General features: G+C 36.1%; 3 protein-coding genes across 3 annotated transcripts; 1 reads left to right on the top strand and 2 right to left on the bottom strand.

Annotated features, from left to right (window-relative positions):
- Positions 1–91: 91 nt before the first annotated feature.
- On the bottom strand, positions 92–3,207 carry LOTGIDRAFT_137484 (hypothetical protein; the record flags this gene model as incomplete). The annotated part of the gene is made up of 10 exons (XM_009047666.1): positions 92–221; positions 413–477; positions 712–786; positions 1,057–1,137; positions 1,326–1,407; positions 1,621–1,761; positions 2,035–2,120; positions 2,250–2,398; positions 2,519–2,801; positions 2,959–3,207. The coding sequence occupies 10 exons, from the start codon at positions 3,205–3,207 to the stop codon at positions 92–94; spliced, it is 1,341 nt and encodes a 446-aa protein (XP_009045914.1).
- Positions 3,208–4,228: 1,021 nt separating this feature from the next.
- LOTGIDRAFT_199227 (hypothetical protein) lies at positions 4,229–7,573 on the top strand. Its single transcript, XM_009047665.1, has 7 exons — positions 4,229–4,316; positions 4,468–4,551; positions 4,830–5,073; positions 5,250–5,830; positions 6,043–6,199; positions 6,598–6,647; positions 7,259–7,573. Exons 1-4 carry the CDS (start codon positions 4,307–4,309, stop codon positions 5,353–5,355), a joined length of 444 nt encoding a protein of 147 aa, XP_009045913.1. The 5' UTR covers positions 4,229–4,306; the 3' UTR covers positions 5,356–5,830; positions 6,043–6,199; positions 6,598–6,647; positions 7,259–7,573.
- A 3,770-nt stretch (positions 7,574–11,343) lies between these two features.
- On the bottom strand, positions 11,344–13,719 carry LOTGIDRAFT_171465 (hypothetical protein; the record flags this gene model as incomplete). Its single annotated transcript, XM_009047664.1, has 1 exon — positions 11,344–13,719. The coding sequence occupies one exon, from the start codon at positions 13,717–13,719 to the stop codon at positions 11,344–11,346; it is 2,376 nt and encodes a 791-aa protein (XP_009045912.1).
- Positions 13,720–16,486: the final 2,767 nt, after the last annotated feature.

Here is a 16,486-nt window from a genome sequence, read left to right as displayed (position 1 = left end):
AAATAATTTGTTCAATTCTCAAATTGATTCACAAATTCAAAAATTCCTGTACAACACCCTTTCTTTAATCAATTCTAAAAACTTGTTACTGTTATAACAGCATGGTTTCGGGGTTTTCTAATAATTTTTTGAATTGGGCCAACCATTGAGCACCGACAGCTCCATCTACAACGCGATGATCACAACTCAACGTCACGGACATCATATTAGCAGATCTGTATCTAAAATAAAATGAAAAATTAATTTTATATCCTATCATTCTGTGCCATATTGGATAAATATTAAAACATAGTGCGTACATCTTTCCTAGTATTGTTGAATCTGAATAGATTTTGCAAATAAATTTGTCCGCTTGATACTGATTATTTCAACCAATCAAATTAGTATTTCAAATGTTATATAGTAATCTTACCCTTCACTTGAATGTTCATCAACAACTAAAGTTTTATTGGCCCCTCCAACAGCTAAAATACACGCCTACAACGAACAAAAAATAAACACTTCAACGCCTAATTTGCATGTGAACGTGATTCTATGAAAAACATTTGCAGTATTCAACAAATTTCAATCAAAACTCTTTTTTGATTTTCACTTGGCGAGGGATCTTTAACGTGTACAGCCTGTAGCAGACATGCCTCAGTTTTTGGTCCCATTTAAACAGCTTATTCCATGTGGGTCAGCTCTCCCAATAAAATAATTAACAGTAGGTACCTGTGGTGGGTTAATAACAGCTGTAAAATGTTTGATACCAAACATTCCTAGATTAGATACTGTGAAAGTCCCCCCCTGAAACATAAATAGAAACACCATGAAACAAAAATCCTGTAGACTTGATAAATTCAGACTTGTCTTGAGGTAATCTGTAATAAAATATGGAGGCCTGTTCCCAAAAACTTCATACTGTTTCAAAAAGCATAAGATAAGAGTGACAAGTGCATCGTAGCATTTGCAGTTTTCCACGGAACGATTCATGGTGTATCAATATTTTTGAGAAAGCGACAACTGGGCACATGTCTGACATCTTCTACTGACCAAATACAATATCATTTAACATACCTGGAACTCTTGAGGCTGTAGTTTACCCTCTTTCGCTTTAGCAGCTAATCTCTGAACATCTTGACTGATCGCACTTAATCCCTAGCAAATACAACAAAATATTCATCAATATCTTGTGTTAAAGAGGCAATATGCAAACTTTTCATTAACAAAATGTCAGAATTTATTCCTGAAAATATTTCTAACGTATGCTATTTATATCTATGTATTTACTTAATCAAACTGAATTTGTTTTAAAAGGATTAATTTAAGACTGAAACACTTGTTACCTTGGATTCTGCTCTAAATACTATAGGTGTTAATAAACCACTTTCTGTTGCTACGGCAATGTTAATATCTACTGTATTATACCTATTATATATATAAAATATCTTAAACACTTGAGAAAGAATATGACCAAATGTAGAATGAGTTACCCTCAGAAAATAAATGAAACAATAGCACTGAGTTTAAATACAATGAAACATCATGTATATATACGCCAAGCATAAGATATCACTTTGTAATGAATGCTCGTTTAGACCGGCTGCTAGTGTTTAAAGGGTTAACGAGAATGATACAAACCTTCTAATCACGTTGTCCATCCAGGATGAGTTTACTTCAGGTATTCTCTGACAAGCAATGGCTGAGGCTTTAATTACAAAATCATTCATTGATAGTTTGACATTGTCTTTGGACAGATTTTCATTGAACTGTTTACGTAACCTGTAATAAAATTAATAAATAGTATGATCAATACCCTTTTCAGATTTCCAACTTTCGAGAGATCTTTAACGTGCACAGCCTGTATCACAGGTTTATTGTCCCGTCAGAAAGACTAGACGCTACCGACATGCAACAGGCTTGAAAAATCGGAAGGTATTTTCGCAACTTCGCTGAGATTTAACCTTAGAACTTCAGGTGAGCGAGCAAGCGTCTAATTCACTGAGCCACCACAGCTCCAGTGAGATTAATAACGATCTTAAGGCTAAGACTTACTGAATGGCCTTATCAACATTGATCTCCACTGTAAGATAGTAGTGTGGTATAGTCTGTTTAGACTCAGTTAGTCTCTTGGCTATGGTCTGCAAAAAAAAAATTCAAATCTTTTAACCAAAGCAAGTAGAAATTTAACTTGGTTAGCCAAAAGTGAAATTTGATGTTATTAATTGCTAATCTAAATTGAAACCTGCTTTCTGCAAATGTAAACCTACCTTTCTCATGTTAGTAATGGGTATTTCAGAGTAAGCTGCACCATGTATTGGAGTTGGGGTGGAATCCACATCACTAGCCCCTCCAGTTTGGGTTGACGGGATATAATTCATGACGTCTTCTCCACGAACCACTCCACCTGGACCTGTGCCTGTCACCATCTGAAAGAAGATCCATCAATAATCAAGGAAACGAGAAAAGACTGAGCAAAGGCTAAGGTTACAAAAGACTCTTGACTCTTAAGATCTCGAGAAATGAGGTTTACTTACACTTAAATCTACTCCTTTGTCATGGGCTATTCTCTTTGCACTGGGTGTAGCTAACACTTTACCATCAGATGATTTCTGTGATGGTTGGGGAGCTTGCCGTTGAGGAGGCTGTGAGGGTGCTTTCTTTTTTGGGGGTGCAGGTTTTTCAGCAGGTTTAGGAGGAGGAGATGCAGGTTTATCAACCCCTGGTGGAGCCCCTCCTGGTTTCTCATCATCTCCTGCTTGAGGTTCATAGTCTTTAAAAGCTGCTACATCATCTTCTTCCTCTACTATGATACAGATTAACTGAATGAAAAAATCAAGAAAAACTGCATCAATGAAACTGGTAGCAGCTCTGTAGCCAGTCTTGATTGTTAGCTGGATTAGGTCCAGAAAAGTAGGACGTAAAACTCCATTCATTTCATTTGAAAACTTCCTTTTAAATATGAACAGTTGAACCTACCTTCCCAATAGGAACATCTTTACTACCAGCAGCGACAAAGATTTTAGCCATGTAACCATTTTCTGTAGATTCAAATCCCATAGTAGCTTTATCAGTTTCAATCTCAGCCAATAAATCTCCTTCAGCTACTGCATCACCTTCTTTCTTCTGCCACGTTATGATGGTTCCTGCTTCCATTGTAGGTGACAAAGCTGGCAACACCACTTTATAATGGTTTGGCAACTCTGGAAATATTAAAAGTAAGCTCATCCAACATAAAGTACCGATATGTGCTAAACGAGACATACCAATTTATGATGATTTGGTTACTTGGGAAATTTCAAGTAGGCCTACATACCAAGAAAAAGAATGAGGCGTTACCTGAACTATAGAATCTGGATTGTTGCTTCCATAAAGCTGAGCCATGTTTACTGTTAAAAATTTGAAAACTGAAAAACAAAAGATAATAGAAAGTTTCTAGTTGAGATGAAGGACAAAAAACGAGAGTAAGGAAAGCTTACTGCATAAATAGTGTCATGATAATCAGGGGTCATTAACATTGATTTTTGCAAAAGCTTGCAACAAGATTAAGGCATATTCCATTTGTTATTCATTCATTGTGCTATTCCGTTCCTTACATCAGTCTAACCAAACCATAGTAAATGCAAAATCCTTGAACAGACTCACAGGTCAACGACAACACGTCGACAGACAAGTATATTACACAGGCTCAGGCAGAGGCTTATCAAATGGCTTGTTACACTCATCATCTACCAAACTCAAGCCTTTCTTTCTTGTAGTAGGTGATCGTTTGATATGTAGGCCTAATGGGGTGATCATGTAAAAATCAAAATGATGGGGGTGGGGAGTTGATGACATTACCTTTGATTGCTCGAAACTCTCTGTACAAATCTGGTACATATGCAGCGAACTGCTCCTCTGTTTATCCGACTTGCCGATACCTGTCGGACGAGGTTCCTTGCTACTCTTGGAGTCCGAAACATGATAAAAACAACTTTTAACCTACAGATTTTGACTCTTTCCACTACCGGCAAGGTCGCCCTAGCTTTACACCACAGTTTCGTATAAATTATATTATTTAATAAATGCTTCAATTTTAAGCAGTCAGCTTTAATTTTTCAATGTTTAATGCTTATTGTAAGAAAATATTTAATTTGTGTCACAAAAAACGAGACATTTTTAATATAAAGTGCACTTTGAAAATATCTATACGAAAATTTGACCTGATGACATACTATCGCGAGATCTCAATCTCCAAGTTATTGTTTACAAATGGCCGACACAGAAATGTTTTGATTTTCATCATTACACCTTTTGCGAACTAAACTCGACAATTTAGGACTTGAAGATGCCTGCAGGTAAATTTCAAGACGTTTTTTTAAGTTGTCTTCTTCATTGAAACCTTTGTGCTCTGTTGATTGAATAATTCTCTTCAAAAACTAGTAATTTTATAACAAGAATCATTTCCATTTTTTCCATCAATTCTGATCAGTAATTTTTAAATTTCAGCTGATAGAAAAAAGGAGAAGAAAGGTGACACACCAAGAGAAAAAAGAACAGGAGTTTATTTGTTTGCCAATGGAGATAAATATGGTAGGTAACTAGATGGCCACTGGTCCCGTTAAGCTAAAGGAGGTGGTCGCTTATATAAGCTACTAATTACACTTATCTTTAGTGAGATTTAGGGGTAGAGACCTTGTATTATATTTCCTCACTTCACCTGATGATGACAATGTAGATTGTTGAAACGTAGTGTACAATAAAACTAAGGACTAGTATACCATACAATAGTGTTCCGTTATTTAACTAATTATGTAACGTATAATCTCATGCTAAACATCTGCAATAAAGTTTTCTCTTTTCTCCTTTAGATGGAGAATATGTGTTATCCGAGCATGGTTCTCTAGAACGCCATGGTAACGGTACACATGAGACACCTGGTGGAATAAGATATCAAGGTGAATGGGGGAATGATAAAATGAACGGTCAAGGATGTCTATCTCACGCCTCTGGTTCAACTTATGATGGAGATTTTAGTAATAATAAATTTCATGGTTTTGGAAAGTATACATGGCCCAATGGTTCTTTCTATGAGGGTAGATTTGTTGAAAATAAGTAAGTACATTGTTTCTTTTCAATTAACCTTTGCAACACTCGCAACAAATCGCTGCATTCTGTCATGCAATAAAGGTGGCTATTGCTGTCAAGATTAGGACGAAGTTCGTAATAGCTTCACAGGGTTAAGATACCCCTTATGAGCCTTATTTGATTTCTAATGTTTCTAATTTCAGATTGGAAGGTGAAGGTCAATTCACAGATACAGAGGGTCAAGTTTGGACTGGTACGTTCAGGTATAAAGCTGCTCCTGGTTTACAGTTTAAATTAATGTTGGATTAACCAGCCATATCAACTTCAACCTTCCTTCATACCAAACTAGATCACCAAAATTAAAACAGCCAATTATTGAGAATACTTTTTATTGATATTTATCATTTTTATACATTTAATAATATATATTTGTAAATAAGTCTTGTAATATCAAAAATAAATATGTAAATATTAATTCGTGTTGCATGAGAGAAAAAACAAAGGCCCTGCTTCTAAAAATTCTTACATGCATTCTGTCAGACATCTTAGACCTTCAATCAGGCAGGCCTGGCAAATTTCTAGTTTGGATTTTTGACACACAAATCCATGCAGTAGAACTTGTCTATAGAGAGTAATATATTGCACTGCCTTATTGGTCTGTTTCACCAGAAATTCCTCACAAAATGACTTCTTGTTTTGAAGAGACGGTAAGTGTCTAAGCTGGGGTAAAGTCTGTAAAAATCCTAACACAAAATCAAAACAATTATTTCTTTCTTCTTGATACCTAAAAAACACAAAATATTCTTGTTATTATTATGCTGTAAAGGTGCCATATCACCATAGCTATTACCAGTTGGTGGGTCATGAATATGGAATGCAAGTGGCAACTATATTTTACATTTGAGAAACCTGTGGTATATCGTTTGTATTTTCTATAAAAACAGTTCAAAATAAAATACCTGATCAAAGCAACTCACATAAATGCGCTGTATTTACCTGTTTTTATTCCAATATTGAGGATAGGCAAACTGTAGCAATATCTGTTCCCAGTCTCTACTTTCTATCTCCTTATTTGGTAAAACATCTATACATATACATTGTTGCCAGGGTGATCCAATATGGAGGCCATTTTCATCAAAATCGTACACTGTTCCTAAATAAAATAAATGAGAAAATTTGCTGTATTAAATCAAGGTATCTATGGCGACACTCGAGTTCTGAACGGGTTCCGTCTCTTTCAATTCTGCCCCCAATCGAAGAGAATGAAAGCAGACGTCACATCCAAATTTTCTCATCTGTTTCCTTCTCCGCCATTATCAATTCTATCAGCGCTTACTATTTTATCGACGTTTTGAATGCATTCCGAATTCTGCTCTAACATTTGTTTTATTAAACGTTCTGTTGATTCCATAGATCTCGAACGTGCAGAACACGCCAATCGAGTGCCCCCTATAAGTGTCCCATGGAATTGAACATTATTCCTATTATCACAATATCAAGATATTACAAACTTCGACTTATACCTTGATTGCAATAGCCATCTTCACTCACCGTGACTGTCTGTGACACCAATATGGAGATTGCTGGTCTTTGTATAATCACTGAAATTCAAAATATTCAGATGTAAAAACTTTAAGAAAAATAATGATGTCAAAAAATATCTCGTTCAAAGTATGCCTTCAAGGTGATTCGAAAAAAGAGTAAGCTTGATCTGCTTCAGGCACGATTAAAAATTAAATTTACCAGATAAAGTCTCCATCAGTAGGTCTCAAAACTAAACAGTTCCGACAAGCTGTTGCCATGACAAATGGTGTAGGCAATGGATAGGGTGGTATACGACTCTCTGTTGCCATGGTATCTTGGTGACAGACAGGGCAATATTGAGGCATGTCCAGACAAAGTATATTAATGTTCCTATCACAATGTTGGAAACATCTCAATGGCGGCAATGAATCTTTTGCCATTGCTATAGTAACTTGGCTTGTGTCTTATTCCATTAAATTAATGAAATTTATCTCTGCTTTGTTTTTACACAATCTCTGAAAAAGAAAATACAAAACTGAACCTTCAGTATATCCTACATGTATTGATAAATATTTTAACAGTGGTGAATTTATTAATCGATGGAATGACCTTTTTTGCACACCATTCAGCCATTCTCGTGTTTTTTCTTTCCGTCAGGGAAACTGATATATTCAATAAGGCTACCTACCACTACTTTTCCATTAGTTTGTGATATCAGCAGCTCATGTAACACAAGTTTCCTTCAGCTTTTATCTATAATAACTTTAATAAACCAAGAAATCCGTGCCTGTGGGCGTGCTTTGCAAATTATACACACCGTTGAAAAACTGTTGAAACGCCAGATCTATGAATATTACACGCTTTCAAGAATTCAGAAACTTCTCAAAAGCCAGTAATATGTCATTTTCATGTGATTTGTCCATCGACAGCCCTTTCATACTAGAAAAACAACTTATTTTGACATTTTTCGTCATTCAATGCGATTTGTCAATATTTTTTAGCTTGTAGAGTTATCTGCCCCTGATAAATTTAACGGTGCGAGTTACCTCCCCTTGGTAGAAAAAATGTCGTATGCACCTGATTATTGCAGAAGATGGAAAACTGAATTTAGGCCAAATTAAAATTCCCTACAACCAGCAACCCTCAACCAGTGCCAAGTATTTCAGACATTGAGTAGGTTCCTAATATGTTTCCACATTTTGCCACTATAAACATTGTCGTTTACGGTGTTCACAGAGCATTTTTTTATGCAAAATAAAACAAAAAAAAAAAAACACCTGCACCTTAATGGCGCTCAGACATTCTTCGCCATTGATCAGGAGGGGGAACATTTTGCAATCTTTTAATATATCCTCGGCCTCGAAATAGACAATACAGTAAGCTCGTTTGCTATCAAACACATTTAATGTTGGCCAATAAACTTTTGCGCCCAGGAAAGGTCCGCAAAGAAATTATTTTAGTCTGGAAATTAATGTAGCTTGGCAAGAGTTACTTCCCTTTGACCATGGTAGTAGATTGATTTTCAGTCAAAAAAAGGCTATCTATAGAAAGATGTTTGATTCAATCTCGTATAAAATTTGCATTTTAATGTGGTTAGGCAGCCCCCTCCCTCCAGCCCCTTTGTCAATGTGGCCTCTGTCTACTGGACCCTTCCATCGTATGATTGAGTTTTGGTGCAGGGCCATAGGCCAGCTCTGGACCTGTCGAAAGGTTTTGGCGCAGGGTAATAGGCCCCAGTCCTTAATTAGTTCTACGAACTTTAAGATCAGGGGTGGGGATGTACAGAATGGCCTATTGGCAGAAGAAAAACACAATCATTAATTAACTAATAATTTATTTTTTAGCAGAAAATGGCGGAAAATGATAGACAGAATGAATGACAGTAAGATAGAAATAAGATTGAATGATGGAGAAATGAAGCCTTATTGGAGAGATTCACATACATGGACGCCTATGTAAAGGTTGGTAGTTTTTGTTTTTTATATCTCATGCTATGTGGGCGTATGTTATATTATATGTTACCATTATATATTGCCAAATTGAGCACAACTACTGTGTGGGTGTATATTTTACGATTATCGACGTATAAATCAGTCTTAAAATGACATATAACAAATTATGTGAGTACAATATTAAAACACAGCTTTATGGAACAACAATCACTGGTTAAACTTTTAGGTAACGTTTCGATGATGTTCTCCCGTCGATGTCCTCGAGGACTACAGGGGAAGCCCGTCGAAACATTGCTTAAAACTAATGATTGTTGTTGTATAAAGCTGTAACTTTGGGTAATACAGTTGCCCTAAAAAGGCAACAATTTGTAAACTGGGCATCAAGCTGAAAGCTCACTTAGTCATGCAGCATAAAGAATACATAATGATGATATAAATGATGTTTTGAAAAGGAAATGACGATTCGATAATTATATATAGCTACAGATCTATGAAATGGTAAAAAGCGAGTACGATTCTGACTAGAAAAAGTTTTAAATGAAATATATAGACAAAGTTTACGATTTTATAGAACCAAATCCGCCAAATACATGATTTTATTGTGTGTACTGTCAATGAATTTATTTAACATTTTGTCGAATTTGGTCGTATTTATTAATCGCAAGTTTTTACTTTAAATCCGAAATATTTAGCTACAAATAAAGTTTGTCACTGGAACATTTCGGACTATATGTTAAAAATCGTAATGTCAAGTACAATACGTTATCACAATACATGAATATTCATCAACTAATTTACATAAAAATGAATATTAATTAGCTCATTTACATATATTAGATATAAATATCAAAAAACAAATGTATACTCTAAGCATATGCAGAGATTTGACTGATGCCTCGTCCTCAGATCAGAGTGTTTAGAGGTATAAGCCTAAGTTTAGTTTAGCACACTTATGTGACTCTTCGGGTTCGAACTTCTACCTGAAATTGCAAATGCTATGTTTTATGTTGATTATGGTTTAGTTGGCAAATATGCACACTTATGGTACTCTAATGAAACTTCGAGTTCGAATCTCCACTTCATTTTGAAAATATTATGTTTTGTGTTGTTACCTTTGGGCAGGTACACCCCACCTTTCACGTCCGTGTACGGTATGGCAAAGTTTGAATTTTAAAAGGTTCAGAATCAAAGCAAGGCATAGGACAAAAATCTAACAATATCCGCTACGTGTGACTCAACGGGCAAAAATATTCGAATATTTCGCATAATTATTCAAAAATGATAAAATATACAGAAATAAATTAACAAATAAAATATGAGAAAAAGAGACCGAGTGGTTTGATTTATAATACTGTTAGAAAATACCTGATTTACGAGAAAAAAAATTACAAACCAAAAGTTGCAGCCAGTTTCATTATTATTCATGTAAAAAAGTTGCACCTTGCATCATAAGCAAGTTCAAAAGTTGCTGATTGTTTCAATTAAAATAAAAAAGTCTAAATTGCTTAAGAATATTAAACATTTCATGTTATAAAAATGTTGTGGGACGTTTCTAAATCCAATTTCAATGGTGAGCTGGTGAGAAATTATTCTTTAAAAAGTTAATTGAAATTAAACTCTGGATTTGGTGTTTGTGAATATAGGGCCCCGATATTATTCTTGTTAATAAAACCACGATTTTAAAGTCCAAAATAAAATTATAGTTTTATACCGGTTGTTTTAAAAATTGTTGAGATTTCAAGCGAATTAAGAGGGTAAAATATAAACAAAATTTCGGTAAAAGATTCAAATTGTTCATGAAATTCTTCAATTGTCGTATGCTGTATATATATCTTAAATAATGAAATCAAATGAATTAAACTATGGAGGCCCAAGAGTGCCAAAAACCGAAATAAACGAAAATGAAATAATTCATGGCTCGGTTCATCAACTAAAATTTCTCAGGGTGCAAGAATGTAAACGAAAAACGAAACGAAAATTTAACGAAATTTTATAAATAACAACGAAAAAGATGAACCGAGACCCAAATTATAAAAAAATGAATGAAAATGAAAAATGAATAAATAGAAAGAAAATGTACACTATAAACATCCAGTTATGCTACAACATTTTGATTTTTACAACTTGGCACAATTTCACGAAAAGCACGTACATATGTACGTGCATAAATATACAACTTCAGTTACGCTAAAACTACTAAACTGTAACAATGACTACGATAAATATTTACAACTAGTTACGTATTAGATATAAATTGTAACCAATAACGAAGCATTAGATTAAAACGTAACCATTAACATCAATAAATACTGACAGAACGTACTTAAATATAGATATCATACGTAATTACTAAATTCTACAACAATTTCATTAAAATAGTACATCTTTATCACAATTCAAGAAAATAATCCTAGAACAACAAGAATTATCGCCCTTGTCAGAATACAAAAAAACACTCCAATTTAATTTCAAATACAAATGCCCATAATATACGATAATCATAAAAAAATTAGTGACCAAAAAGGGACTTTCTTATAATGAGGCCTCAAAGACATTGCCATTTTTATTTCGTGGACGTTGGTTTCTTTTGAAGTTTTCATTTGGACCTTTATTTTTAATAAGTTTTTTCTTATTATATGAAATCTATAAACGGCGAAACTTAAACTCAAATTGCAAATGCTGTCGTCGCGAAGGTTTTAGGCTAGTTTCGACAGGTTTTCATAATCTTTTTTAAATTAAGCCCTGTCCACCCCATCTCCAAACTCCAAACCCCTCCCCCCACCCCTCCGTTCGTTCACCTTGTGCAGACTGATTCAAGAGATTACATCGGGCCTGCCCTCATCAATGTAAAAGACGACTGTCGATGAGAGAATTTTGACTGAAGATTCAAGATTGTGCTGTAGGATTTCTGAAGACGATCGCTTTGATTCTCAAGCTTCTCCTTAAGGTCGTGTAGCGTCTGAATCAGCAGTTGCTTACGATGGTAGTGAAGCTGTTTCTGAAATTTCAACTTCTCGTGTTTCTTGATCCGTTCTTCCTCTTGCGCTTCTTGGATTTTTTGTTCCACTATCAGTTTCTCTTGTCGAAGCTGGTCGACCTTCTCCTCCAAGCTACTTTTAATCTGATTCAGCGTCCTACCGGTACTTAATGGCGGACACTTCTTAGCGAAGTAAAAATCTTCAAAGGAGGCGTAGCCCAAGTAGTCTCGAATTACATCTAAATTGTCCCGTGGTTTACGGTTTTCTGCTTTCTTGCTTCTTGGTCGACCAGCTCGACTCATAGGAGAGTTTTGCGACTTAGCTGACAAAATATCGGCCTTATTTCTGTAGTGAGTGATGTCAGTCTTGCTCTTGTCGTCTGTTGGAGTGGACGTCGCAAGAGGAGACGTGTTTTCTACATTGGATGCAGAATCTCCTAAGATTTTCTTTGTTTCCCAACATGGTGAGTTGAGAGGACTCACGTAAGACTCGCTTGATGAAGAATCGGATCGTTTCCGGAACTGATCGTGCGTAGATTTCTTCTTCTCCGACCCTGGTTTACGAATAACGGGACCGTATTCCAAAACTGGAACGTATTGTCGGTTTGATTCGTTTTTCGAGGCAATTCGAGAACTGCCACGAGCTACCGATTCTGCCAACGGGTCTTTGAAACTTTTAACCTCGTCTTCGGGAATGTACATCGATGATGTCATACTAAATGGAATTTCTATGTGTTCCATTTTGGAACCTTCATACCATGATTGGCACATGTGGTTGAGGGTCATGCCCTGATGACCTATTGACCCTATTGACCCTTCACACCAGGACTGACCCATGCTAGTTGACACTGCGAAATGTTCTTTGTTATTCAACCACCCACTCAAGGTGCCGTTAATATTCTCCTTATTATGATAGAACTGGAAGTCCTCGTCTAACTCCAGTAGTCCGTCACGAGTTAGACTTGAATATCCAGTGTCGGTAGATTCTTGCATACAGTCACTGGTAAGAGATAACTTCCTCGGACTGCGATTGGACACTTCGGTTGTGTCGTCAAAGGAACTAGCTGTCATCCAATCAGAATCGTCATTATCTTCAAAGTCAGTTTGAACAGCTACTTCCTTAGTAACGTCCATATGAGGAATTCCCATTTCTTGTTGCTTGGCAACATAATTAAGATCGTCTGATACACAAAGTTCAAATTCGAAATTATCATTGTTCCGGGACTCTTGAAGAGAATCCAATTTTTGGGAAGGACCCCAACCTATTTCTTTAGCACTGTTTATTGGCGGAGAGGCGAGAGACAAGTCATGTCGATTCGGCCATTTCGTTTTATCTAGGTAACCGTTGTCATGGCAATCTGAAACACAGTCTATGTTCACAGTAGTCTGAGATCGAATACACAACTTCCGTTCCTTCAAAGACTCGAAATTTCGGCTAATGTCAAACGATTCCGACGTTTTCAGAATTTTCGAACTTTTCTTTTTCGTGCGCACTGGTTTTTCAGGTTTTGTCAAAGTTTTCGGTTTTGGTTCGTAGAATGTATTCACGTGCGGCGGACTATGTTTCACGTTAATGTCGGAGGAAATGGACGATTTGAACCCGCTATCCGTCGAACCGGGAGTCGTCGGCGATAAATCCGTTTCCATAAACACATCTTTTTCACCATAGAAACGTCCTTCAAGAATCTCGTCAATTTCAGAAGACGCGTGTTTGAGAACTGTAACACCAGGTGGGAATGCACACGGATCCGTATACGACGTTGATGGTGACGGCAACCACGGATTAGTTCTGATTCTGGAACGAGATTTACGACCAGTGATTGGATGAGGCTCGCAATCGGAAGAATAAATCAAGAGCGAGGTTTTCTCCTGCTCGGTCAGAAACCCACCGCCATCTTTTGAGGCGTATTTGGTTTCATCCAATGACGTGTTCAGATATGATGTTTGGTATTCGTTGCAACTGTCATACTGGGTCGTATCACTGCCGATGTCGCTGATCGTATGTCGGTTTCGTGGTCGCACGTCAGGTGTACCTCTCAGATCTCGTGATCTGTGATTTGGTTCAGCATAGATCACACTCGCACACTGTTTTTGAGAAATTTGACATTTTGTTTGGTTGCTATCGTTACGTTCTTTTGAAGGTTGTTTCTGCGACTGGCTTTTCTTCTTTCGGCCCCGAACACGAGGTAGCGAGTTTGCTACAAATTCCCGCAATTTCATCTTTGTTGGTTGCCCATTGGTTGAAGTTTTTCCAATTTAATTTCCTTCAGAGTCTGAAAAGATAAAAAAAAAACTCCTTGAATTTTCATTCAATGAAAACATGGCGCCTTATAATGATTCAAACAATATTTCTGCTTAAAAAGGTCTGAATGAATTCCTTTCCCGCCAGACGCCATATTGGATCTGACGACGTGTGTTATCCAGCAATATCAAAATTGAATTCTTTGTTCTATTTTGATCCCAAATGATTCGCAATTTTCAAAGCAATTTGCTGTAATTTGAAGGAATGTACGGAGTAAATTGTCGATCTGGTTTCTGTCACAGGCGTATGTAATTTTATCCTGATTAATTCTCTTCTAAGGAAACCGTCGATTTATTGTGTGCGATAAAGATCACAGGCGTTCGTAATTGAATTAGCTGGCAATAAAAATATGATCTATACCAGTATAGAGAAATTACGCCACTTCTCTGATTCATCTTTGTAAACAAGATGGGCGGAAATGGAGGAGGGGGGTGGGGGTGTATTTGACAGAAAGGCTCTCTCGATGATGAGCCACCTGAAATTATGTAGATTGGCAAGGGTTGATCGAAACACAGTTTCAATGGGAGAAAAATAATGAATTTCTCCTCTCTGTCAATCAAGAACGAAATAATCTAGCTCATTGCTCATGTAAATCAATAATACTGTAAGAAAATGTAAATCGAAAGTAGACAAAAACAAATCAAAAGTAGACGAAGGAAGCTGATGATTTGATCAAACTGAATTACCTGTCAATCAAAACGAGTCTTCACCAAAATTACCTTCTATTTTTTAACAGTTTCAATTAGACTCGATCATTGGGCTCTCTATGGCCTCATTCCCATTGATTATCGGCTTGATATTCGAGACTATGATTCAAGTGGAAATCGGTAAGACTCGGTGAGAATCCTACGGGAAGTTGTTCTTGTAGCTCTTGTGAAATAAGACACAAAAATTGTCTCCTTTCTTTTATGTTCCAGTATCAGAACCTCTTGAAGCGAACTAAATTGAAAATTTGATAGATTACTTCTGTAAGTTAGCAAGTCTTTTATCAAAATCACTGGAACTTAATGTCTTTGCTTTTGGGAAAATAAATGGAATATCGAATTCTTTTTCTAAATCAGATTCAGTCTTATTCCTTTCCTATATATTATAGTTCATCATTCGAGATCAGAACCTCAGAATAAGACATTCTTAATCAATTGAACTGACTCAGTCGTTTCTCTCGCCTAGACACCATTAACTGTTTCATCCGATTAAGCAAAATAGCGTCATAAAAATTAATGGCCTCCATTAACCACCATATTTAATAAATACGAATTATGACCTCCTCAAGCTTCCATACATTAACACGCTCTCAACTCTGTTGCATGACGGCTTTATTTTGGAATATACCTGAAACATAGAGTTTCAAGCCAAGCTTCTATATTGAATCCTATAAGCAACGATTTGGAAATGATATATGGTGTCAAAAGCTTTATTCAAATCACAAAACCAGTACTACACTTCCGGTCACAAATATTGCATTTCAAATATTTTGAACAGTCACAAGTCCATCCCAAAGTCCCGAAATTTAAAATGGAGTCTCAAGAAAAGACGAGTCGTCTTTCTAACTTTCAAACGCAGATAATTTTGGACACACAAGTATTTGAAAGATTAAATTTCGACGGTGAACTGTGAACACTATTACTGATTAGTTTAGATAAACAATTCCTTTTCTAAGACTAAGGTACGACTGGTCTAATAGATAGTGAAGATGTCCCTTTTAAAGCAACAACGTTTTTCTAACGTTTGATATTTGGTATTGATTTTTATATGAGCATGTCAACTTTAATATCTAGAACAGTTAATCACGTTTCAAATCTAGTGGAAACTTCTATACCATTTTTTATATCACATTTAGGAAAATAAATCGGTTTATTGAATGGAAATGTCAAAGTTTAGAACTGAACTACTTGTAAAGTTAAGTTATTTTTTACTGGGAGACGTTAATTACTGCAAACTTTGAATTACATACTTATCGATCGTGCTAAGCAATAATTGCTATTTTCTATTCAAGTCAATCAAGTTTATCAAATGGGTTCGCAGTGCATTGGGTTCGAATCACGTAATTATCGTTAATGATGTGTTTTATGAATTTAATCACTTTCATAAGTTCGACTTATGCAATCATAACAGAAAAAGTACAACGATGATAGTAAATAGAAGGCAGTTATTATGTTTCAATAGGGAACAACGTATTCTATACGTTAGTCCTGCTCTTTAACTCAAAAACCAAAATCGAATGCTCGTGACAAAAATATCTACATCGACATAAGATAAATAGTTTTATGCAACGTTTCGACATGTTTCTTATGCACGCAAAAACTATTTCAAGATTTTGTTTTTCCTACCTTGTACACCCCTTCTCTTTAAGGTACACTAATATTACGATGAAACAAGTAGGTCAGGAGCCGATATAAAATCCCCTCGAGAGCTGACATATAGATGAGGTAAATAACAGTGTACCATAACTTGGCATCAAAACCAAAGTTTCATTCAAGATCGGTATTAGCTAAGATTAGACTTGCCAAAGGCCAACTCGTATCAGCTTGTGCTGTAAGATGTACCTAAACATTCTCCTTCCCTTATGGTTCCTATGCCCCAAATGAAATGAAGCCCACCTATGCAGTGTATAATGAGGAAACATTCCATGCCACGAGCAATTTCTTTCTTATTGCCAAGCAGCAGGAAGTCTAGTGTCTCAAC

Source organism: Lottia gigantea (assembly GCF_000327385.1).
Source record: "Lottia gigantea unplaced genomic scaffold LOTGIsca_115, whole genome shotgun sequence".
Taxonomy (NCBI): Eukaryota; Metazoa; Mollusca; class Gastropoda; family Lottiidae; genus Lottia; species Lottia gigantea.
This window is presented reverse-complemented; position numbering and strand designations above follow the sequence as displayed.

Bases quoted from the DNA above. Each gene is read 5' to 3' on its own strand.
- LOTGIDRAFT_199227 (XM_009047665.1), top strand. The intron at 4,552-4,829 runs GTAGGTAACTAG...TTTCTCCTTTAG, and splicing joins TGCCAATGGAGATAAATATG to ATGGAGAATATGTGTTATCC. The intron at 5,074-5,249 runs GTAAGTACATTG...TTCTAATTTCAG, and splicing joins GGTAGATTTGTTGAAAATAA to ATTGGAAGGTGAAGGTCAAT.